The 24227-nt window shown below is 38.5% G+C and overlaps 4 protein-coding genes across 5 annotated transcripts; 2 read left to right on the forward strand and 2 right to left on the reverse strand.

Annotated features, from left to right (window-relative positions):
• Positions 1 to 307: 307 nt before the first annotated feature.
• On the reverse strand, positions 308 to 6733 carry mrps27 (mitochondrial ribosomal protein S27). 2 transcript variants are annotated; one of them, XM_068311338.1, is made up of 11 exons: positions 6654 to 6733; positions 6329 to 6406; positions 5230 to 5300; positions 5037 to 5095; positions 4390 to 4504; positions 4019 to 4097; positions 3350 to 3465; positions 2972 to 3074; positions 2763 to 2899; positions 940 to 1101; positions 308 to 644 (listed from the first exon to the last, which is right to left on the reverse strand). In XM_068311338.1, the coding sequence occupies exons 1-11, from the start codon at positions 6718 to 6720 to the stop codon at positions 396 to 398; spliced, it is 1236 nt and encodes a 411-aa protein (XP_068167439.1). In that variant the 5' UTR covers positions 6721 to 6733; the 3' UTR covers positions 308 to 395. The 2 variants fall into 2 exon arrangements, with proteins under 2 accessions (XP_068167439.1, XP_068167440.1); XM_068311339.1 differs by having other exon boundaries at positions 504 to 644; positions 857 to 1101.
• Positions 6734 to 9934: 3201 nt separating this feature from the next.
• Positions 9935 to 17351, reverse strand: znf366 (zinc finger protein 366). The gene is made up of 7 exons (XM_068311241.1): positions 17207 to 17351; positions 14372 to 15403; positions 14122 to 14289; positions 12777 to 12927; positions 12291 to 12482; positions 10935 to 11109; positions 9935 to 10849 (listed from the first exon to the last, which is right to left on the reverse strand). The coding sequence occupies exons 2-7, from the start codon at positions 15394 to 15396 to the stop codon at positions 10473 to 10475; spliced, it is 2088 nt and encodes a 695-aa protein (XP_068167342.1). The 5' UTR covers positions 15397 to 15403; positions 17207 to 17351; the 3' UTR covers positions 9935 to 10472.
• Positions 17352 to 18677: 1326 nt separating this feature from the next.
• LOC137592521 (isotocin-neurophysin IT 1-like) lies at positions 18678 to 20798 on the forward strand. Its single transcript, XM_068310778.1, has 4 exons — positions 18678 to 18964; positions 19065 to 19185; positions 19628 to 19832; positions 20539 to 20798. The coding sequence occupies exons 2-4, from the start codon at positions 19066 to 19068 to the stop codon at positions 20676 to 20678; spliced, it is 465 nt and encodes a 154-aa protein (XP_068166879.1). The 5' UTR covers positions 18678 to 18964; position 19065; the 3' UTR covers positions 20679 to 20798.
• Positions 20799 to 22779: 1981 nt separating this feature from the next.
• On the forward strand, positions 22780 to 23590 carry LOC137592930 (fatty acid-binding protein, liver-type). Its single transcript, XM_068311420.1, has 4 exons — positions 22780 to 22891; positions 22998 to 23170; positions 23298 to 23390; positions 23493 to 23590. Exons 1-4 carry the CDS (start codon positions 22825 to 22827, stop codon positions 23541 to 23543), a joined length of 384 nt encoding a protein of 127 aa, XP_068167521.1. The 5' UTR covers positions 22780 to 22824; the 3' UTR covers positions 23544 to 23590.
• Positions 23591 to 24227: the final 637 nt, after the last annotated feature.

A 24227-nucleotide genomic window follows, 5' to 3' on the forward strand; every position in this document is an offset into this window, starting at 1 on the left:
TTATATCTCAACACTGGCCTGGGAACGCCTTGGGATCCCCTAGTCAGAGCTGGTGGAAGTGGCTGGGGAAAGGGAAGTTTGGGGCTCCTTGTTGAAGCTGCTGCCCCCGCGACCCGACTACGGATAAGCGGTGGAAGATGGATGGATGGATGGATGGTAAGTTTGTTTTGATGTATCTATTTGCGTTATTCTATTAAAAAAAACAACCTGAAAAATACTTATCACATCAGTGAAAAAATTTGAACATATACAGAAGTAATAATGACACAAGGAGGTGTTATGTTAACAATGTTAATATTTTGGAATTTTGAGACACAAATCTTATATCATCTCCTAAATATACACAAGCTTAATGAATATATTCAATGGACAGTTCAGTAATGTTGGTGAATGCATCATGTCTGCTGGGCTGCAGCCTTCGCAGCTAATCGCTCCTGCTTCTCCTGCTCGGACTTCTCCTTCATCTCTTTTTCTCTCTGGATCAGCAGCCTTCTTTCGGCCTCCCAGGCTTGTACTCGACTCTCGTACAGCTCCAAATCGGATTTCTCAGCAGCTTCCAGGTTCTGCTGGGCCAGACTGGTCACTGAGGTCAAAAAGGAGTTGGGGTCTACCTTGCCTTCAGACTCCAGTTGGCTGCTTAGCTCCTGTTGATGGAGCAAAAAAAAAAGGATTGAAGCACCTACTTTATTTTTATTGATGTGGACGAGAGCCTGCAAACAAGCACATTCTATTTAATAGGTATGATTTAATATACAGTACATCATATATACAGTGATACCTCTACTTACGAATGTCTGTACGTACTAAATTTTCTACTTACGAAATTTCTCACCAGGAAAATATTACCTCTACTTACTTAAACTGGGTATGGGTCTTTAGACAGTGTGACTGAGGAATGATTTGGCAAAAGTTTTGCATCGGCTGCCCTTCCTTACACACCTTGAATCTGGTGGCATATTGAGGCAGTTTAGCACGCTCAGCCTCATCATCTTCATCTAGAGTGTCATCTTTCTCCTCCTCTTCACCTGCCGTCTCTTCTCCCGATGAGTCAGTGTCTGATGTAGAAGACAGTTCCTGTATCAGGTCGTTCATGTATTCAATCTGGAGAGCAACAAAAATTCAAGATTAGTATTTAGAAAAATTATTTTCACAATGCACGTTCGCAAAATTCATATTGAAAACAGTTCAATAACCTCTGAAGGATCTATAATATCTAATTCCTTTATTGTTTCATATTGAATAAAACTATTAGAGATTCCATGATCAAATTTAAGACAATCCAATTCCAATTCCAATTCAAAATGTAAAGATTTACAGAACACTTGGGAAATGAGGCTGTGCAATGTGCCTCTTAATGCTAAGAACAGCTCAGATTAATTAGGACCTAAGGTGACAGCAAACAGCTCCGTCAGTTCGACTGTAATATTTCCTCTCCTGTCCTGACTCGTTATCTGGTTTGTCTACATTACCGTCGTGCTCCTATCTCATGGAGGCTGCTTAATTCCTGTTGCAGCGACTCTCCCCGACATCCTCAGTGCTACAGGCTCTACAAATCTAATTAGATGTGGAAAAAGCTGAACTATTGAACTGGACAGCACAGGCCATATTAGAGAAGCTACACCTGATTGCGTTTGTCCTTCCAGTGTATGTAAAAATAACAACAATATGATTGCATGTGTTCCTTCTCAACTGATAGGGACCATCTGTGTCACACAGGCTACCTGAAAAGCAACAACTGGCCCAACAACTAGTGTGTGATGTTGTGTTATCAATAATTCTGCTGTGTGACTCATAGCCATGCTCAACTTATTTTTTCATTTTAACAAAAATCCACCATGAAAGAAAGGAAGGTCCAGAACCAGTCTTTAACTGTATTCCCACACACTATTTATTATTTAGTCCTACTAATTTTCAAACATCTTTTGTGATATGACTGTGTTGTCCATTTAACTTAAATTTATCTGCATTGGAAGCTCACATAAATAAAACCTGGTGTTGTCATTATTCTGTGCCTTGTACTTAACTTTTATGATTACATAGTTTTCACTTTATTGATAAATGGACCGCATTCAGCAATCTCTAATGGACAAACGAACGATGCATCTAAGTGGTGAATAATGTCTAGAAAATGAAGGGGGAGAGACAATTTTCCTGATACATCCATGTCATTGGTTCCAGGGCAAGTTAAGCAAAAGAACCAGGAGAACTGTAAAAGCCTAGGTCCATCAAAAAAGGCAAGCAAGAGGATCTGTTGTCATGGAGTACTGATTTGATACCAGTCCTCTCTGTTCCACAAATTTAAAACCTGTATGCCTCACTAATAGAGTGCAACTCAGTGGAATTAATTTTAGGTGCGTAGAAAGATACCTGGGATTGCCGTGCTGCTAAACAGTGAGTCACCGGCCTCAGTGATTGAATAATGTTAAAAGGTTAATGATGTCATCCGTTAGACTTTGTTTCAGCTCAGTATTAGTCCCATTTTCACTATTTCTACTTTTCGGTTGTCTATTTTTCATGTAAATTGTAAAGTATGGCCCAGGGTGAAAACATAATCACCAGGGTTTTGTTCATAATAGTCATGACACCTTCTAACTGACAACCCCGTACACAAACTGGACATTTGAGCAGTTGTCTATATGTGGTGAACAAAATGAAACATGTACATGTTAAATAACTTAAGTACAATAAAGTTCCTTCATTCAGATGAACGTTTTTGGTGTGTGGGTAAGTTGATGATACGCATTCACATAAAATGTTCTCACCATGTCTTTGGAAAGCTTAATATCATCAGCAGCAGCTCTCTCCATGACAGCTAGCGCTCGGCCCAGGTACCCATGACCCCAGTAGAGAGGCATCCCTTTGAAGACAGTGTGTATGCCTTTTGACATTTCCACCTTTCCTGATAAGAAAACAGGTTAAATTTATCAAACCATTAAAATAATAGTCTAAGAGAAGAGACACAAATACACACCTAAGAGAGCATTGCCAAACAGCTGAGCGCTGAGGCCGACAGAGTTGTCTTGTGTCATTCCACAGATGAGCAGCGATGCTCCCACTGCCCGCTCTTCTGACACCTGAACAAAACAAGGAAGATATTTTTGCGAAAGAATATTAGAGCTGATCATTTACACGATTATCACTATCAGACATCATTGATGTTAAATTAATTTATGATATATTCTATAATTTATTTTACAATTTATGAGTGACAATGAAGATATTGATGTCTTCAGTGCACAGTCCTACTTATAGTTCTGTACAATAAATGAAAGCCTATAAATATACTGTAAATATACTGTAAATGTTTTAGGATCAGTTTTCATGTTCCTCTATCTGCAGTTTTACTCACAGAGAGCTGCGGTCTGGTTGTTAGATAAGCTCCAAGAGCATACAAGGACAGGATCTGGGTGGTGGAAAGGTCAAAGGCCTCCTGAAGCATCACCTCCTCAACCACAGAGCATGCACCTGTAGACGAACAACACCACTATTCATGCTGTATTTTTCTATCTGTCATGTACATATTTTTATTTTGTTGTACATATTTTCTATCAAAGTTAATTAGCGATAGTTAAAAGGGTTAAATGAAACAATGCCAATATAAATTAAAATGAAGAAAAAACACACATTTGTATTTCAGTTTACTTCATGATTTAAATTGAGCTATGTTCCTCTCCTCTTATTGGTCCAAACAGACACATGTTTAATAATATTTATATACATAAATATTTAAATAGGTCCTTTTGATTTTTTTAAATAAGAAAATACACAATGATATGCATGTGTGGATAGACAGTAGATGTGGATGGACAACACTCCCTGTCAAAACTCCTAACCTAACTTACAGATACTTATGAACAAGAGAAATCCAGTACAGCCTGTTCCACATGTGGTAGGTGCACAAAATTTATAATGGTGTATCTTTTGATGCAACGAAAAACCTTATTTAAGCTGCAACACTTAAATTACATTCTCTAACCCTATTGTTTCAATCATAAATATAAGTTTTACAAAAACTTACTTTTAAAGTCTTCATCTTTAATGTATGAATCTATGAGCATGTTGATGGTGAAGTCATCAGGGAATATGCCATATTGGACCTGCGCACACACAAAACACATTGAGAGTTTGCATCACATGCAACTGATTTTGAAAAGGTAAACACAGCACGTATTACACATGCTGAGCTAAAATGTTACATGTCCGACTTTATTCTTATTCTCACATAAGTTTGAAAATGCTTAAAGGTTTGTTAAGATTTGATATATGATCATTCACACCGCGCCAGTCCAGTATTTTGCTGATTATAAAGATGAGCTGTCTTCTAATTTTGTGACTGTGTCGAGTTTGGATTTTTAAGAAATACCACACCTATGATAATGTCTTGTATACCTTGTTTTTAAGTGTGTGCATCGCCTTCTCCTTCGCTCCATATTTTAAACACTGTCTTATCCAGCTGTGGATGGTCCAGTCTCTCAAGTACCAACAGTTTGGACTGTGACGAAACCTGTAGGGAAATGATAAAGAAATGATATATTATGATAAAACTGCTGTATTAATTTTGAAAGATAAAATATTATTATCACCCCATCAGAATTTTATGAGTCTACGGTTAACCATTTCTGCTGTTGAACCAGAAAGAGCAAAGTTAACAGTCAAGTCAGTGTGAATGACAGTTCACAGCACATAAACATTCAAATGAATTAACAATAATAATTAGCATTTTTACAAAATTCCCTCTTCTTAATTCTCAACTGATTCTGAAAAGAAATGTGTCCAAAAGAAGGGCATGATTGAGAAATATAAAATATTGTAATCAAAAGAATGGGTGCAGATTCCAGAGGAAGGAGTAAACAGGAAAAATCTGGAGCTGTTCAGAACAAAGAAAAAAATAAGACTGGACATAAACCAAAACAGGCAACCCAAACAGACAATTCATTCCAAAAAAAGCCCAGAATTTGATACAAAAAACAAGGAAGCAGAAGACAGTTGATACAGCATGAAGATGAGGAAAATGATGAAGAAAAGATTGCTCTTACTTGTAAAGGTAGTATTCAGCTTGATCAACTTCTTCTCTGGATGTAATATTGTCAACAAACTGGAACAAACAGCAAATATGAACACATTTTGATGATATTGCTTCTATTGCCATTAGATTCAAACTAATTTGTTGAGTTTCTCATGAATGTTTATGACAAATACATAAATTCTTGAAATTTAAATACAGCTTACCCGTGACACAGTCAAAGAGCTGACTGGGAGATTCATTTCATATGTCTTGTCCATAGTCTGAGCCAGTGCAGCTACATGTTGAAAAATAATGCATCAAAAGCATTTTGTTTCAGTTCATCACGTAATTAGATATTTATAATAGCAGAGTATGAAATACAACTGTGACACACTTGCCTCAGTCAAGACTGGACGAATACATTTTTTTAGCATTGGTTTTGATCTATTTTATGACTTTTCAATCTCACTTAAATTATGGCAGTCTCACTCTTATCAAATCCCACCTCCATCAGGAGGCAGCAGTCTAATACTACCACCTGGTGTTGACAGAGTGCTGGTGCTGTGAACAGGTGGTGCACAGACCTATTCATAGGATACAAGGTCTTCATTTTTTTCAAATGACGTAATCTTTAAGCAGTATTAATGTAGATGGAAATTGACATGGTACAGAGCTTCAAATCCCCTTCCATGATATGATTTCAAAACGTTCCATACCAGTGCTACACCTACATCCAGACATTTTTTTGTGATTACACAGAAGGCTGAATATAAAAATGTCTTAAGCAGAGAAAATTATTTAAAATACATTAAGCCTCATTTGGGTAGAACAGTGAGATGAAATATCAAAAACACAATGCAGCCCGTTACGATAGTCTTTTTGCATTAATTTAATGCATTAAAATTTAAAACATTAATTTCATTATAAAATGTAGTAATGTGGAAAATTATTATACTACAACAATGTACTCTACCCGTGAGAAAATGTGTTTTATATATATATATAAATATGGAATCATATCTTTCAAAAATAATCTCAATGTTATCCTTAACATGTTGTAACTTTTAATATTATTTCATTTTAACATCCTTACCTAAATTAGCATTATAAAATTTAAAAATATGTAACTTATTGATACACTACGCTTCTTACAACCCAAGATGAAAGCCTCTTAGCCTTGAGCCGTCGTTGTCTCTATACTTTTCATTAATACTAGAAACGTACAATTTAAGATGTATAGTTAATCCAGAAGGACACGATTAGTCGATTAAACAAGTAATTAATTAAAAAAAGGCGGATAGATAGGTGGGTTTCTATTCTTACCCAATTTCTCGGGATGTTTCTCTCTCGCCTCCCAAACTTTGGTGTCCGTGTAAGCAGCTGAAAGTAACCATCTTCTTGCTGTAAAGACAGTTAGCGAGTATTAAAGCTGTTAAACACGAACTTGCTGTTAACAAGCTTGGGTGAAGCATCCATTTGGCTGCTAGCAGGTAGGCTACATTAGCTATACAAGGTTAGCTAAAACAAACTTGGTATCACTTCTTGCCAACGCGTCCATAAACGGACAATCGTAGACCAAATTAATAAAGTTGAATCTGACATATACTAAATAATAAAACAATATTTTTGGTATGAAGACTGTACTTACCATAAATAAAAGGAGATTTAACATTGACTGCACTTTTAATACAACGTTTCCACACGGAGGCCGCCATCTTTGGACAATACCATACACGACCGGAAGGGGGAAACATTTGACTTAAGGCGCTCTGAAGTGACGTAGTCGTTGGGTAATACCAACAGAAACAGGCTGGACTCCTGTGTGTTTAAAACACATAATTAATAATTTGACCAGATTTTTTTTTTTTAAATGAAGAGTAAAAAGGCGCAAAAGCGTGTCCATATAATGCTTGATTTAGGATAAAAACGAAAAAAAGAAATCATAACACATACACATTAAGTTCAAGTGCTCAACATTAATTTAATCTCTTAATTGAATTACATAATATTTTATGCTTGTTTTTACTCACTAGTCCGTAACTTGTTTTGAGTTTCTGTGTAACAGAAATCAAATTTAATATGAATACTGTAGGCTCCCACACTAGAGGGCGCTGTTCTCTCCTGTTAGAGCGGTTCTTTTGTGTGTTTTTACTTCCTGTGGGTCTGAGAGGACTGGAATTTCATCTGTGCTGTATTTCGTGCATATATGGTACATTTGACAATAAAGTTGTCAAATAAAGTTGAATTTGACCTTTGACCTTTATATGATGAGTGCAACAGCCTCAGTTAGTCGACTCGTTTGAAAGCTACACAAGGGTCCAGTGTTAGCTGTTAAGCATCATAGTTGACTGCTTCCAGAAACTTGCCAGGGCATTTTATTTGTCCCCTTAGGTTTGAATTATTGCAGGCCAGCCCTAAAATAGCAACACGCCATCACATTGCAGTAGGAGGGAGAATAGCACCCTTAAGTGGGTGTTGAGGTGGTTCGCTGTAGGCTTGCTGTCGTCTGCTGCCACTCCTACATCTCAGTTTTTGCTTTTTGTTGTTCTCCATTTGTTGACAGGAGGACAACCCTCAGCTATAATTACAATAAGCTCCATGACAGTGGGTCAAAGGAGGTGATGGGTTGAGACTGGGGTGGGACACTTTTGTTTTGAAATTTACCACCATCTTGTTCTCATTAGCGAAACAGGACATCCTTACCCGAATTGTACAAGAAAGAAAATACAGAGTAAACATTCTTACACCAATATCTATAGATGCAGGTAAATTGTAAATTTCCCCACTGTGGCACAAATAAAAGTTTATCTTATCTTATCTTTTCAGGAACATGCTTTTGTTTTCAGCGTCTCTTGCTTAACAGCCATGCAGTCATATAATACAATAATATTATCTTATTTAAATATGGGTGCAGGGCGGCATGGTGGCGCAGTGGGTAGCGCTGCTGCCTCACAACACAGCGGGTCTGGGTTCGAGTCCCGCTCCAAAAGCATGCGCTTCAGGTTGATTGACCGGTCCCAAATTGCCCGTGGGAGTGACAGTGAGAGTGTGTGTGCGTGTTTGTATGTCTTTCTGTGTGGCTCCGCGGTGCACTGGCGTCATGCCCGGAGTGTCCCCCGCCTCACGCCCTATGCCAGCTGAGATAGGCTCTAGCTCCCTGTGACCCGCTACGCCGGATTCAGCGGCAGAAAATGAATGAAATATGGGTGCTTTTGTCAGCTATGAATGTTAAATTTACTTTGAGTAATAACATTTTATATAGAATACATTTTTGATCAGTTTCCAATAACATTACAAAAAGTTCCAGTGCTTTAATGTGTCTACGGGTGTTACAAAGACTATTTATGTTGACAGGAACATGGGGGGGGGGAATGCAGCTGGATATTTATATCGTTGTGTTCCCAATCCAAGTGAGTAATCAGATCATTGATAGACTAACAGGTAGGGCCACATGTCCAATGTCTATTCCAGTTTTCAAGAGCCAAACTTCAAAATGCTCATATCTACCACATTTCAAAAGCAAAACTCACTTACCTTACATGGATAAATAGATAAAAGCAGTGAATAATCGCACTTCATCAACTCTTTTGCGGTTCATCCTGGTTCTTGTTGAATGAATCAGCAAGAGAAATAATGAAATAATGTAATCTAATGTACAGTGAGAAAGCCCGAAGAAGAGCTTGAAGATGAAATCTCTGGCCAATGACTCAAAAATCGAAAGTATTTGACAGGTGAAAATCAGAGTTTTCTTCTCTGTAAAGTAAAGTAAAAGTAAAGTAAATCAACATTAAATTTTATTTGTATTATGAGACCAACTAAAGCATGTAATATGACTGTACTGTAAATGCGTATCATGTTTTATTTTAACTGTTTCTAGAAGATGGATGACAGTGTTTGTGTCTACGTGACACGGGGCTGAGAAACAGTCAGTGGATCTACTTTGCGGCTGATCTCTGAGCCAGTGGTTGGGATTGAAACACATATGTGAGGAAAAGAGAGGAGGATGTGAGAACTTCCTCAAACTGTTTGCAGTTTCACCCTTCAGGACACAATTGTCAGTGGTAGAAACAGAGAAGCTGTTCTTCTGCATTTCATCTGATGATAAATGGTTCGCATACTCACCTGAAATACTATGGAGAAGTAAGATTCATGTGATATCACAGTGTGGCATGGCACTTAGGATATTATACTTTAAACTGATTTTTAAAATTACTTTCTAAACATTATGATTTGTGTGATGTGTCCCATATGATGCACTTTGTAATGATTTCTAGGCAGCTATACATGTCAGTTTTTTCAGGAGCTCTTCTGAAATGAACAGAAACAATGTTGTATGAGTCATGTAGACACAAAGCTTTTGTCTGGGACACCCACTGTGTCCTAAAAGACAGAAGGGGACACATGTTTTCTCTTCCCCTTCCTCTGCTTTGAAAAAGAAGCAGGACGCAAAGGCACATTTTTTGAAAGCCACAACAAATACTTTTGGCTTAGTAAAATGTGTGTCAGATGGACATTAGCATTTAATAACTAGGCAAAAGGTTTTTTGTGGAATTTATAAGACCTCCAAACTCACGCATTTGAAGATCATTGCAGATGTTCGTGCATTCAAGCTTTTACTTCTACCATTATCTAGCAGAGTCATTTTAAATGACCTCATTACATTTGCCACAAAATAGAACACAAAGATCCTCAAAAAAGTAGCCTAACAAAGAATTATTGTAAAGATTTAATGTGGATTAAAATAATTAAGATCAGATATGAGAAGAAAATCACAGTTTATTTTATAAAGACAAGATACCCAAATAATTTAAGAAGCTCAAGTCCTATTGATATCAAGCACAAACAAAGACTGAAACAAAAGTAAAAACAAAATAAACCCAAAACACACACAATAATTTTAGTGATTTTATTATTGATGCAAAGATGAGAACAAGAAGATGGAACAAAAATAAAATAGCATATTTGAGTTAGTTTTGCGTAAAAATTAAATATATCTTTGCATTTTATTTTCAAGAAAAAGTAATACCTGACTTACATGAATTCACATTAACTCCCTGTCAGTGACTGATTCATCAGTGATATGTTTCTGTATACGCAGCATGCTGCACCACTTTTTATTTCAGTTGCTCAGGTCACACATTTTCTTTTTTTTATCATGCTACAGTAAACTACTATATCACACACATTCCATATTTCTCCTGAATCCCTTTTCAATATCCTACTTCCTTAACAATCAATATCTTTTCCTCACTCTTTGTCGTTTGCTTGTGTCAGACCTAATCCTTTCACCTACACCATCCTCTTGATGGTCACTTTGCTCTGGCTCACCTCGTTCCTCATTTTGATCTTCAGTTTTTAAATCAAAGTCATATTCACAGAGCTGGCTATGACATGTTTCATGGTAAACCTGAACACATACTGTAGCTCTAAATCAGATTTATTTGGTCTTGGATGCCTTATTGGACCGTCAGAGGAGCACCTCGTCACTTGTAGGATTCACAACGTGAACCTCTGCTGCTGACTCCCTCCCATATGTCTGCTCATCGGAACCAGGCAGAAACCTTTTCTTCTGGTTCCCCTCTGGCCTTAAGTGAGCTGGAGACTCCACTCTTTCCTCTAATTCATGTTGATCCACCTCAGGGCTGTACCGGCTCCTCCGGTACAAACTCTCCTCATCCTCCTCCTGACATGAGCTTCCAGGGACGCTTTCTCCATCTGACTGGGAGAGATGGAGGCTGGGCAGTCCCGAGGGCTTCTGGGAAAGGTCAAACGGTTCTTCTTGGCTGAAGTGGGTGAGAAGGCCTACCGGAGTGGACAAGCACAAGCGTTCTCTCTGCCTAAACACTGAAACATCAGATAAGTAAGTCATTATATCCAGCAACGTTCACATTAAAAATACACATAACATCTACATGATGTGTATCCTTACATCTTTCATCCAAGCCTCTGTCCAGGATGCCGTGTTTGACCTTCATGTGTCTGGTGAGGTTTCCCTTCAGTGTGAATTTACTCGGGCAGTAAAGACATTTGAAGGGTTTGCTGTCGGAGTGGAGGTGCATGTGGCCCATCAGGTTGTGCATCCTGTTGAACTCCTTCCCACATAACTGAAAAAAAAACAAAAACAGAAGCCCAAGTTAATTCTTATTATATAGTAATGCTATTACTACTACTACTACTACGACTATTACTATTACTACTAATAATGATAATAAAAATAATAATATTAAAAAAGCAAGTTTTGCACGGTAACAAATGTGCTCTATTGTGTGTGCTACGTGAGAGGCATGTTCTGTGTGTCTCAACCTCAAAAGTAGCAAATGATTCTCCACCCGTCAGACACATGTAGTTCACTGAGTAATTACAGTACTTGTGGAAATAAGCATTTCACCACTGACTATAGTGACAAATATTTAAGGACAAAAAACTCCCCAAAAGGTTAAGACTATCCAATATTTTTATGTCTCTGCTAAACTTCCTTTATTAGGTGGCAATTTTTTTCAGATTACTGAATCGTAGATCTAAACGTAATCATGAATGAATGTGCAGGCAGTCAGACACACACACACACGCGCGCGCGCGCACGCACGCACGCACACGCACGCACACACACACACACACACACACACAAACACACACACAAGAAAAACAGAAAGAGAGAAAGGAAGCAACATGGAGACAGGGCCAGGAGGAGAACAGGGAAGGGCAACTCCTGCGCTGTCCTTCCTCTGCATTCTTTTTTATTAGGGTGGTCCTTTCCTTCAGGAGGAGAGAGGGACTGTAAACTGTCCAAGAGGACCGTGAGAAAACAGGAAGCTCCCTCCAGTAGCAGAGAAAGCGAGATGAAATCTATTTGAGGGCCCTGTTCTCCGGGGGAGCTGGGGGAGCCATTGTTAGAGAGGCAGTTTGTGTGGCGATATCCTTCCTATGGACAAGGAGGGTCCTGCAGCCCAAAGCCTCTCTGCTATCTGGTCATCGTCTAAATCATTTTACCAAACACCAAGGTCTAACTTGACCCTCCACAAAAATATGGATATTTTCTAATACCTGCTATGCCTAAATATTATGAGTTTGGTTATTGATTATGATATATCTGCACTGATTGATAGACAGTATAGTGTAATGGTAGCACATAGAGTGTTGATGAATGAATCAGTCAAGATAAATAAATCTCTAGTTATTACCCCCTAAAACAACTCTTGATAACTAAATGTTAGTTATCAAAATGTAGTTAAGGAAACTTTGTATTTGGAACATTTGTATACCCAACATGTTCGTTTTTACCCACCTTGCATTTATAAGGCTTAATGTCTGAGTGGACGATCATGTGAGCCTTGAGAGTCTGTTTTTGGACAAAACTCTTGAAGCACATGTGGCACTGGTAGGCCCGTATATTGGTGTGGATGAGGACATGACGCTTCATGTTGGCCAACAGGGTGAACTCACGTCCACAGATACGACATTTGTGCTCCTTTACCCCCTGAAGAATGTGTGAAAAATCAGTGAGACAAGCAGTTTAAAACACTTTCTTATTAACCCCTTGAAATTCCTAAGTAACCCGTTGACAACTAGCACTAAACTGGTTAAAACAGCTTCAGGAGATTGAATTTAAGTACAAATTAGTTTTAGATTGTTGTTTTGACCATTTCCTAAAATCACTCACTCAACCTCACTATTTGAAATGAGACACGGATTATTAATGAAAATTCACTCCCAACCCACATCAATACATATTAGGACATGCTGCGCCATTTTTCCTGCTGATCAAACCTACTTTGTGGGTGAGCGTGTGCTGTTTCAGGTGGTGTGACTGAATGAACTCCATGCCACACTCACTGCAGATGTACGGTCGGATGTCTTTGTGTTTCATCATGTGGTTCTGTAGCTGGCTTGGGTACTGGAAAGTCTTCTGACACTCAGAACACCTGCAGCGACAACAGACCCACAGTCTGTCACAGCACACTGGAGACAGGCCAGTGATTGATCACAGGGCCGATAAACAGACATCCTTTCATGCTCACTTTCACACTTATGGGTAATTTAGAGTAACCGATTCACCTATATTGCATGTTTTGGACTGTGGGAGGACGCAGGAGCAACAAATCATACATGTCAACTTCATTATATGCTCACCTGTAAAACACGGACTGAAAACACAGATATTTTCAGAAAAGTCGTTAAAAAAAACAAAACAAAAACAACTTGTGCAGAAAAGCTTGAATTAAAGGCTAAAAGTGCCAAAAAACAATTTAATTAAATTAAGACTTAAAGGTTAACTGTCTGAAAGGTAACCTTTGTTACCATATGACAAAAGTACAAGATTTTCATTAAAATGAAATAAGTATTTAATTTTATGGTGCAACACAGAGGCTGATGTATTTTTCCATATGAAATTTATTTAATATCTGATAGGACTTACAATTAATAAAAGTTTGTGCCATAAAGGTTCATATGTACGATGAATCATCATATCTGGATTCAAACCCAGAATTGTCTCATTGTGGGATGCTTCAAAAAGAACATGGATCAAGCTATTCTCCACAGAAAACAAATTCATGTAGACAATTCAGGATAGGCAAACATATTATTAGGGTATTTATAACATTCATGTTACAAGGCTGAATACTGTAGTTGGGGTTTTTTTTAACTTTATTTGACACAAATGAATTTTATTCTGCAAGAATGTGTGAACTCAAAAATTTAACCTTTTCAAATTCATATGTAGTCCTAGGTTGAATATTTAAACTATTTTGAGGTCATGGATATGAATGATAAGGGTCAGATCGGGTTTAATGCAGGCTTTTACACGCATGCAAATGATTTGTCCTTTTGCATGTATGCATGCTTTGGTTCTGTCGTGATCAGGAGAAGTAGATGGGACACGACGTCAACCACACAATTTGTCAGCTGTTCATAATCTGCTTGTGAAGTGCTTCCTATCCCCCCGAACAAATACCCTGCCTACTTTTGTTCTCTGACTAATATGATTCACTAATATGATTCGTAATTCAGTTCAGTGTCTAATTAGGAATGTGAATCAAAATAACCAAATCGGATCTCAGCAAAAAAGGGCACAAAATGATGAGTTTTGTGATGTAAAAGACAGCCTTTGTGTTCACCTGTACAGGGTGGGGCCACGATGGGCAGTCAGGTGCCTCTTCAGCTGGGCCAGCGTAGGAAAATCCAGACCACACTCCACACACACATTTTCCTGGCCTTTCTCGTGCTTTAGCTCATGTGCTCGGAGCTCGCTGGGGTAAGCGAAACCCCTGTCGCACACACTGCAGCTGTGCAAGGGATTAGGATTGAAAGAATATGATTGCAATAACAACAGAAGAAACAATAAATGTCACATCACAAAGCGTGTACCTGTATGGCTTCACATCACTGTGCTGCATCATGTGTCTCTTCAAGTGGCTGGTCTGAGTGAAGGCCTTGTGGCACACTTGACACTTATGTGGCCTCATTCCCTGGTGGGTGAGCAGGTGTGTGTGTAGGTGGCTCAGCTGCTTGAACATCTTCCCACAGAGGTGGCATCCGTGTGGTTTAATGCCGTTGTGGCCCAGGATGTGCGTGACCAGATTGTACTTGGAGGTGTAGGACTTCTCACACATGCGGCACTTCCATCTCTTCTGGTCTCCCCCGACGTCCACATAGTAACTGTCATCTATGTGGATGTTGAGACCGAGCTTTTCAGCACTGGTTGTCCCAACGCGAGGAGGTCCATTGCGGCCACGATGTCTCGGACGGAGGTCTTCTCTTGCGTAGAAAGAACCAGGGGAGAGATGCATGGTGGGGCCTGGCATGAATAAGGGGTGTGAGAGGAGACTGTGGTTGAGAGATGGGAAGTAGGGAGGCTGGGTGAGGAAAGGAGTGGGTGGCCAAACAGGAGACGGACTGAGAGGCTCCTGCTTCACCTGCACAGGTAGATTCATACCTGGTGGTTTGTGGTGAAGTTGCTTTCTGTTTAGTTCAATCATGTCAGAGGTGGGCTTGGGAGACAGGGAAGACATCATGGGTGGGGGAAGGGAAAAGGGGATAAGAGAGAGGTCCACTGTCCTCTTACGTTTTCTTTCTTCTTCCTCCTCTGCTCCTCTGCCAGGAGCTTCACCTCCTTGGGCATCCATTTTTAAAGGAGTTCTTTTGTGATTCTGCGATCCTTCCTTTTGTGTATAATTGAAGCCAAGCATGGGAAACAAAGCAGGTGAGCAGAATGCGCTGTAAGAATCTCTGGTGTACTCTGGGGATTGGCTGGAGTATCCAGATGGAGAAAATTTTGGGTGTTTAAGGAAGAGTGGAGTTGGATATAAGTAGAAGCTGTGTTGAGAGGCCTGTGATAGGTCATCTCTGAGAGGAGGACTTGTAGGTGAGAAATTGACTCTGTGTGTTTCCATCTTCTTTCTGAGAGATGGATAAAAGATGTGATTTGTTGTGCTGTTACACAGTTGGGAAATTAGAACTCCACCCATTTTACAAGCAAAAGTTACAGGATTTTGAGAGTACTGTACTATAAGCACATTGATAAAGGTTGCATAAAGCCTCGTTGAAATTATATTAATTGCATTGCATTGGTCTGAAGAATTAAAAAAATATACACATCAATTCTCTGAGCCCTCTGTGAGTTGCATTGTGGGTAATGAAGAGGCCATGTTTGCTGTTACAAATGATGAATCTATTGAAAAATTGTCCAGTGACTGATGCTTTACGTCATCACCAAAATATTATTTAATTCTGAAGTAGATATGGTATTATTGTGGTGCAAAATTACGTAATTACTATTTAGTGATGATGAGATGATTAAAACTAGGAAGAAAGGAAAAACAGTGCTGCACAAATTGGGAAACTGTTTTTAATTTTGGATAATTTCCTCGTTTTGTAACAAATTGCAACAAAGCAGAATTGGAAATGGAATACTTATCTCAAATGGTAACGGGAAATCATTTTTGCTTACCAGTTTGTTTGTTTCTTCACATATTCCCCCAAATAGAAGACGTATGTACTCGCCTTTGAGTCTGTTCTCTGTTTGTGGTATTAGGCTGTTTTTCTGAAGCTTCTGTGTGAGGAATGTAATCATGCAAACAGTCTGGTGTTCAACCTGAAACCTTTCACTTCTTGCTTTCTCACATCTTCTCCTCCTGGAATTAGGAAGTTATCAGTAAAATGTTCACTCCTACCTGCCACACACCTTTCACTTCTATGCTTCTGTTTTTTTTGTTCTCTGTTCATTTGGGTTGTTTTGTTTTTTTATTTACTGATAACCAGACAGCAGTTCCCACTTTGTATTCCACTGATGTTTTAATCTGTATCTGTTCGAGCAACCTGATTCCTGAGGTGGAGAATTGAATAAATAAACATGTCACCAGAGAGAATGTGTGGTACTACCCACAGTGGAACTCTGCAACTTCTACATGACAACTGACAACTCCAGAACATACTGTAGTACTTTAAACTGCTGAGATCTGTAGCAACCCAACTGTAGAAAATCTGTAGCAAACAACTTTTGCGAATAAGTAAGACATTGTTAGTGGGAACAACTTAAAATGCATTTATTTTTCTTAACAATATTTCATTTAAAAAACACAATGCAGTAATTCTGCTGTGAAGAAGACATATTTTGCTGGTCTTCATTTAAAACATGATGAAAGATTTATTTAAAGCCGATTTTTTGATAATTTAATCCACCTTTCCATTTTATTTTATTTTATTTTTGTAAAATGAGATTAAGATCAGTGTAGGGATTTCAAATCATATTTTTTCCACTTATATATATATTAATTTGAAATCTTTTCAAGCAGTGAGGCATACTGTCTGAAAACAGGGATTGTTCTTCCATGTATATAAATAATGGAAATGCACATAACAGGGAGACAAGATTAGAATTCAATATTGTACTAAGTTGTGTGTAGATAAAATGAACTGCATGCACAACACAATAAGAAAGTTCTTCCTTCTTTTCCAATCCTAACTGAAATGCAATTTGTTTCACTTTCAGCCAGTTTAAATTTCTCCCTTCTCTAACATAATCTCATTCTTTTATCCTCTGCACATCTTTTTGGGCACATCGTTCAGCGATCCCGGTCTGTATTTTGCCACACTGTGCATTCCAAGCAATCCATTAAAACCGAAGCCCCTCCTCATATGCCAGTCACTGCCATGTGAGTGAGTTTGTGTGAGGCTGCAGTGAAGCCTGCATGTGGAACTTACCAGTTGAGCGTAGCAGAGTGTCGTCTGTGATGCTGTGGATGAAGTGCTGTTTGCAGCTACTGCTGTTGTACCTGTATGTGCGATCTATTCTGCACTCACTGCAACTCTCCTGACAATGAGCCGTCTGTCCACAGATAGCATTTGAAGTAACTTAAGAAAGAGAACAGGAACAATCACTTTGTTCTCATTTTTCAGATGAGTACCTTCGGAGAGAAGGAAGGAAGGGAGGGGAGAGGAAGTCAACAAGCCTAGTGCCTTCCTGCAGAAAAATAAGGAAACACTAGATAGACATCTCCATTTCTCTATGAAATAGGGATTTGTACAACTTTTGGAGGAATTTCAGGACAGGAGATACGATGTTGCACAGGAAAACAATTTACTTTTGATTTTTGACTGCAGTAACTTGGCATGCAGTCGTTATTTTTGTCCTCTAGCTTCATACAGCTCAAACTAATGCAGGTTAACTATTGCCAATGAATAAGAACTTTCATAGAAACCATTTTAAGTTCTTGAACAGCAACAAAATCAATTCAGCTGAACATATTTCAGGTCTTGTGGGTTCCAGCATATAAGCTCCAATGAGATATAGCCATGTGAAACTTAACACATGCAATAAATAATCACAATGGATTGCACAGTCCTGCATTGCAGGCATTCCTACTACTTTGGAGGCCTATTAAAAAACAACAAACAGTGACAGACAAAGACAAAATAAGTAAACAAAACTAGATTAGGAGTCATTGGGAGGTAATTATATTCCTGTTGGAATGACAGCACCGCAGCCACTCATTTCCTTGTTACTCTTCAGATGGTAACTTCAGTTATGTTTTATGATATGTCTGGAGGTGTGAAACTGAAATAAGGTCAAGTCCGTCCGTGACTCAATGTCCGCTAGAAATTAGTGAACGAAGATGATGCCATCGCCATGTTTTAATTGAGATGAGGTAGCAGTTATCTGACCAGGAGGTGCCTGCAGTAATTGAGCTCATATCATTGAAACAGTGAAACCGTCTTCTGTGGGTTACGGCCGATCATTAGCTGTGCTAATTAAGTCATGAGACAAATCAACCTCAGACCTGGACAATGTGTGCATCAATTCTTGAGTAGAATTAAAGATTCTTTCGATAGAATGGAAAATAATGTATGTGTTTTTGTAGCTTCCTTTTTGTGTGTTTTTTGTGTGTGTCCTTTTTTTTCTTTACAAACACCTACCCAACAAAAAACTGTTTAAAGTGCTTTGTGGTCAACAGATAGGAAAAAAAAAAAATCCAGACATAAATTCTTCATAGCTTTCAAAGTCTTTCTGTCCTAGAAAAAAAGAAAAAAGAAACAATAATTCTTAAAATGTGTTTTATTTTTAAAATAAGAGCAGAAGTTATACTACAATAGCATCCATTTGTGCAATGAAAAATTTCACCTCCCCTTCTTCCTCTTGACCTCTGTGACTGTCCTGTCTTCTTAGACATGCATGGTCACGCTCCACAAGCCCTCCTGTAATCACGCTCAATAACTAGAAGTAAAGTTGGCTACGGAAGTGGATGGCCCTTTGACCTGGCCTGCTCAGTGGTCAGTTTCATTGATGGAGGTGAGTGTAGCTAAAATGGGCTCATTAAGGATCTCTAAGTGGATTTTTGGTTTCTTTGTCACTCTCAAAAGAATCTGTGGAAGTATATAAGACATGCCAGAGGCACCGAGAACAGAAGAAGCATCCAAGAACATCTTGAACCAAGACCTGAAATCGGCTGTTTGAGAAATTAAGTAAGTGTGGTTTTGACAGAATGTGGTTAGTTTAAAACAAATGTCATGACTCTTTTTTGTACTAACTAGTTTTACTGTTTCATTTGTCTGTTTTTCTCAGCATGACTGGAGCTGCTGTGTCTGTGTGCCTTCTTTTTCTTCTGTCTGTATGTTCAGCATGTTACATCTCTAACTGTCCCATCGGAGGGAAGAGATCTATCATGGATGCACCGCTACGTAAGGTGAAGAGATTAACTCATCTTTAACTTCCTCTGTGAAGTATTTAACTCGAACCACACAAGACTGACAAATTGATATTGATGTAGGTCAAAATAGCACTTCAAAAGTGTTTGTAATATTTCTGCTATAATTTATATCTTCACACCGTTTGTTTGGATAAGGAACAATCAAAACATAACCTGGGGAAAAGGGAACAGAAAGACAGAAATGATTAACAGAAGAAGGATCACTCTTAATACATAATTAAAAATATTTTTAGTATAAAAATATATCAATATTTTTATGATAACACTCAATCTCATAACTGCATTGGAAAGATTCAAGCTTGATCTGGAGCTTTCAAGCAAAATAAGACGAAGAAAGAATTCATACTTCGCTTCAGAAACAGCTTTGCTCTGAATCTTTGATTTAACCTCAATAATCTTGAAACTATTTCTTCTCCAGTGCATGTCATGTGGCCCTGGAGACAGGGGACGCTGCTTCGGCCCCGGTATCTGTTGCGGGGAAAGCTTTGGCTGCCTCCTGGGCTCCCCAGAAACATCTCACTGCATGGAGGAGAACTACCTGCTCACCCCTTGCCAGGCCGGAGGAAGACCCTGTGGATCCGAGGGAGGACGCTGTGCTGCTTCAGGACTCTGCTGTGATGCAGGTCAGGACCTAAATCAATTCACACTCAGATTATTTACCGAGTACTCCCATAAATGTAAAAGTCTTACCTTGAAAATTGACACAGACATTAATACTGGAAACTGTACGTGAATTGAAACACTCATTGTGTATGCAAACGTTTCATTAGATTACTATGAAAATAACATTTTAGCCTGTAAGCTGAACAAAGTGTTGCTGATTCCTGTTTTTGTATACATTACTGAGTGGTTCAATTTACTTTTTAGCACTACATCATAGTAGATTCAATTGATAGTTGTTTAAAACTGAATGAATGAAGTACAGTAAAGAAGCGAATGCTGTCAAAAGTAGAAAGTAGCATGAAAGTTGGGTAAGTGGAAGTAAAACTGGATGCAAATGGTTCAGTCAACCTAAATTGGCTGTTAATTTTCCCACCTGCATGCAAAATTGATCTTTGTGATTGTCGATTATCATTCTTTTCTTGCACCGACTTTGACCTGATAAACTAATTACAATGGAAAACACTATATGGGAAATAGGGCCATCGTCAGCTGTATATAAGCTGTTTGTAATACCCTTAAATGAGGGGCATAGTACATTTTTGTTTGCTTCATTTAATCACTGTGATATCAGCCGCATGATATAAACATATTGTAAACAGTGACACAATGATAACACAAAGCTACGTTCTCAGTTGTAATTCCTTCTCTGTTGATGTGTTGCCATAGAAAGCTGCACCATGGACCAATCCTGCCTCACTGAGGAGGACGGAGACAACCAAACTAGCCAATTTGAAAGCAGCGATCCCAGTGACATCATCTTCAAGCTTCTGCATCTGGCTGGTCACACTCATCGAATTCACCAATGACCCGCTTCTGACACGGAGGATTAGTGGGAAGCTCTTCAACTGTAGAGACAAACTAGGATTTGAAGATTTAGTTCAGATGGTTGTATTTGTTTGTGTCATCATTTCCAATCTTTCCTGCAGTACGTCTGTAGAAGGGATTTGTCAATATATTTTTATTTATGAAAATAGATAGCTGCATGTTGAAATAAAGTTTTGAGAGTGTATGAAGTGTTGCCGTTTTTTTATTTTAGATGTGCTCAGCTGTATTTACAATAGCTACAAGTATTAATCATTAAACAGTGTGTCATCATAAAACTTATCAGGCTTTAATCTAACACTGTATTCCATTATCACCACACGTTCAAAGCTATCTTTATCAAATGTTCAAGTTTGCATAATTCTGTGTCAGATGGCACTGAGCACCAGAGTGTGTGTGCATGTGTGTGTGCGTGTGTGTGTGTTTGTGTGTGTGTGTCTGTGCATGCTTTCATGGTCATTCATTGATACCAGCGGTAAATCACTGTTGCAACAGTGTTAAACACTTATCTCACTTGGCGTCACCTTTGATCCATTTTTAGTTAAATTCATGACCATAAACTCTTGATTGATAGTGAACACCAAATAATTAACCATAAATGCAATAGATTTTAAAAAAGGACACTGATGAAAGGAATTAACCGATGAAGCATTAGTGACCTAATTGACATTTCCATCCCTGATTACATTCTTTTATCATACATCTACCTCTTGCTCCATCCGGCTCTGTGAAAGCTCTTGCATTTCCTTCATGAAGGTTATCTCGAGCACTGACATCTGAGTAAAGTGCACTGCCTTTGGAATCAAATGTAGTGTGTAGTTCAAACTTTGAAAGCGTTTATTAATTACCAGCTGGAAAAAAAAATATTGACCAGCCGAAAAAAAATTATATACATATATTTTTTACACAACAACAAAGCAGTTTGTGCAGTATTTCCTTTGCCTGGTAGATTCCTGAGTCTACACGTCCGTGGAGATGTCGTCTGTCTGGGATAGGCTGTATTGAATGAGTTCTAATTTATTTAGATTGTCGTGTTTTAATGTCCTGGTAATGTCCTGGTGAGCCTCTCATCCACCTTGCAGGACACTCTGTGCACAAAGCTTCCTTTTCTACTTCTAGGTCATTAGGCCAACAAACAACATGAACTGTCCCCGTGCTTTATGGTCTTGGACTCTCAGCCTTTATCATTCTCAACATACAGCGAGGCAGAACGATCCCATTGTGCTCACACAGGCACTCATCATTATTCTGCAGCCTTCTAGCTAGATGGCTACTGGATGCAGTGTGATGGCAAAAGGTTTTCTCTGATTCGACAAGCCAGGAGGGATCCTTGCTGCCATCCTCTCTGCCATCCACACCAGTCCCAGGAGTTAAAACATCCCACCGTGATCCATGATGACATCATTCTTGTTTGTTATTGATTCCTCTGTTAATGCTGGAGATTAATATGCTGAGATTTTCTAAACACATGACGTACATCATGATATACAATTTCAGCATTTACACAATGACTGAATGATAAAATGCAAAGGTTGAGGGCAGTCTGAAATAGCTCGTCTGGCATTACAATCTTTAATATTGCCAATTTGGCTTTCAGGGCACTAAGCCAGCATGCTGTGCATAGTAATTAATCCAATTCAAGCATTTTAACATGCTACATCATCTCACTGTGCAGTGTGCCAACACAGAGAATATGAATTTATAAATTATATTTTAATGACTTTTTAATCTCTAAAAATTATGTCTCTTCTGAAAGAAATTTGTTAAAGAGAATCTGATCGTGACTATAGGCCTTGTTGGTGGTTAGTTTTAAATAGTTTTACATTTATGTTTGTCCTTAATGGGCAACACCTTAATATGTGTGTATGACAAAAAACTTTCAAAATAATTGAACACATATTCTACAAAAGTTTCAGAATATGTTTTTGCCTCTGCATAAAGTGTTATCTTTCCTACATCGGTCACTGTGCACCTCTATTCTACTGTCAGTTCTTATCTTCAAGCCGTGTCAAAAGATGGCTAGAGTTGTTTTAATTGGAGACACCTTTAGTTAATGATCACCATGCTGGAGTTACAAAGTATAAAACGGGCTATTAACAAACTTTCCCCTCACCTTCACTGCCTGTCACCATGTCTTTCTCTGGAAAGTACCAGCTGGAGTCTCAGGAGAACTTTGAGCCTTTCATGAAGGCAATTGGTGAGAATTCAGTTTTCTTTGACTCTTCCCTTTTTTCTTTTTTTTTTTTTGGCTTCTGAATTTTCACAATACTGTAGTTGTTATGGTTTTTACTTTTCTGAATTAGGTCTCCCTGATGACCTCATCCAGAAAGGCAAAGACATCAAAAGCATTTCTGAGATCGAGGAGAATGGTGACGACTTCAAAGTGACGGTCACTACTGGGTCAAAGGTTCTTGTCAATACCTTCACCATCGGAAAAGAGGCAGACCTAGAAACCCTTACTGGGGAGAAAATCAAAGTAAGGATTAATGACATACAGAACAGCTATAACATTTGACTTGCTAGAATCTTCTCTGTTGCAGTTGAGTGTCTTTAATCCTGCTACATAGTGGTCTAGAAACATGTCTTGTACTCTGCTTTGTCAGGGGGTGGTACATCGTGAGGGCAACAAGCTGAAGACCTCCCTCAAGGGAATTGAGTCTGTCACAGAACTCGTGGATGGGAACACAATTATTAATGTGAGTAAACTAAGCACAATTTTTAAAATTGATGCCTCCAGTGTTGCATGATGTGCTTGCTAATATGAACTTTTTATGTTGTTGTTGTTGTTTTCTTCCCAGACTATGACTCTTGGTGGCATTGTTTACAAGAGGATAAGTAAACGCATGTGAATGTCTGTTTGCACCTGGGGATAGTAATAAAAGACAAAATAGTAGGAGTAGCATTGTTTCTTTTTACCAAATTTTGCACGAGTATTTTACCTTGTTATGCAGATTGTTATAGTCATTGACTTCGTGAACATTAACTTGGATGTTTAATTCAAAGATCACCAGCAGGGGGCACAATTTGTCTTTCATAAAATTCACCCAAAAAAGTCTGATCTTTTGACCAGACTTTTTTCATGACAATAAAATCATGGATGCTGTATAAACTTGCTGGGAGGTGGGGAAAATGTGTATACTATATAATGAGGTCTTTTTATTTTTTTGTGAATGGGAAGATATAATGCCCTGTCGTGCTATATAGAACAGAATAGGATAGAATAGAATAGAATAGAATAGAATAGAATAGAATAGAATAGAATAGAATAGAATAGAATAGGATAGCTTTAATGTCATCATACACAAGTGTAAAACAAAATTCTGAGGTCATACTAGTATTACCTACTGGCTAATCTATAAGGAATTTAAGAGGTCTCAAGTGGAGCATTCTCTCGTGCATATCCAGTATATTCATGAGCAGGGCAGGTTGTGACACTGGAAAAGCAGACAATTACACTGTGTGTGAAAGATTTACAGGAAGTTTAGATACATCCTATAGATCAGTGTCAACTAAAAGACCAAATAATTGGTAAT

The sequence above is a fragment of the Antennarius striatus genome, chromosome 3 (assembly GCF_040054535.1).
Source record: "Antennarius striatus isolate MH-2024 chromosome 3, ASM4005453v1, whole genome shotgun sequence".
Taxonomy (NCBI): domain Eukaryota; kingdom Metazoa; phylum Chordata; class Actinopteri; order Lophiiformes; family Antennariidae; genus Antennarius; species Antennarius striatus.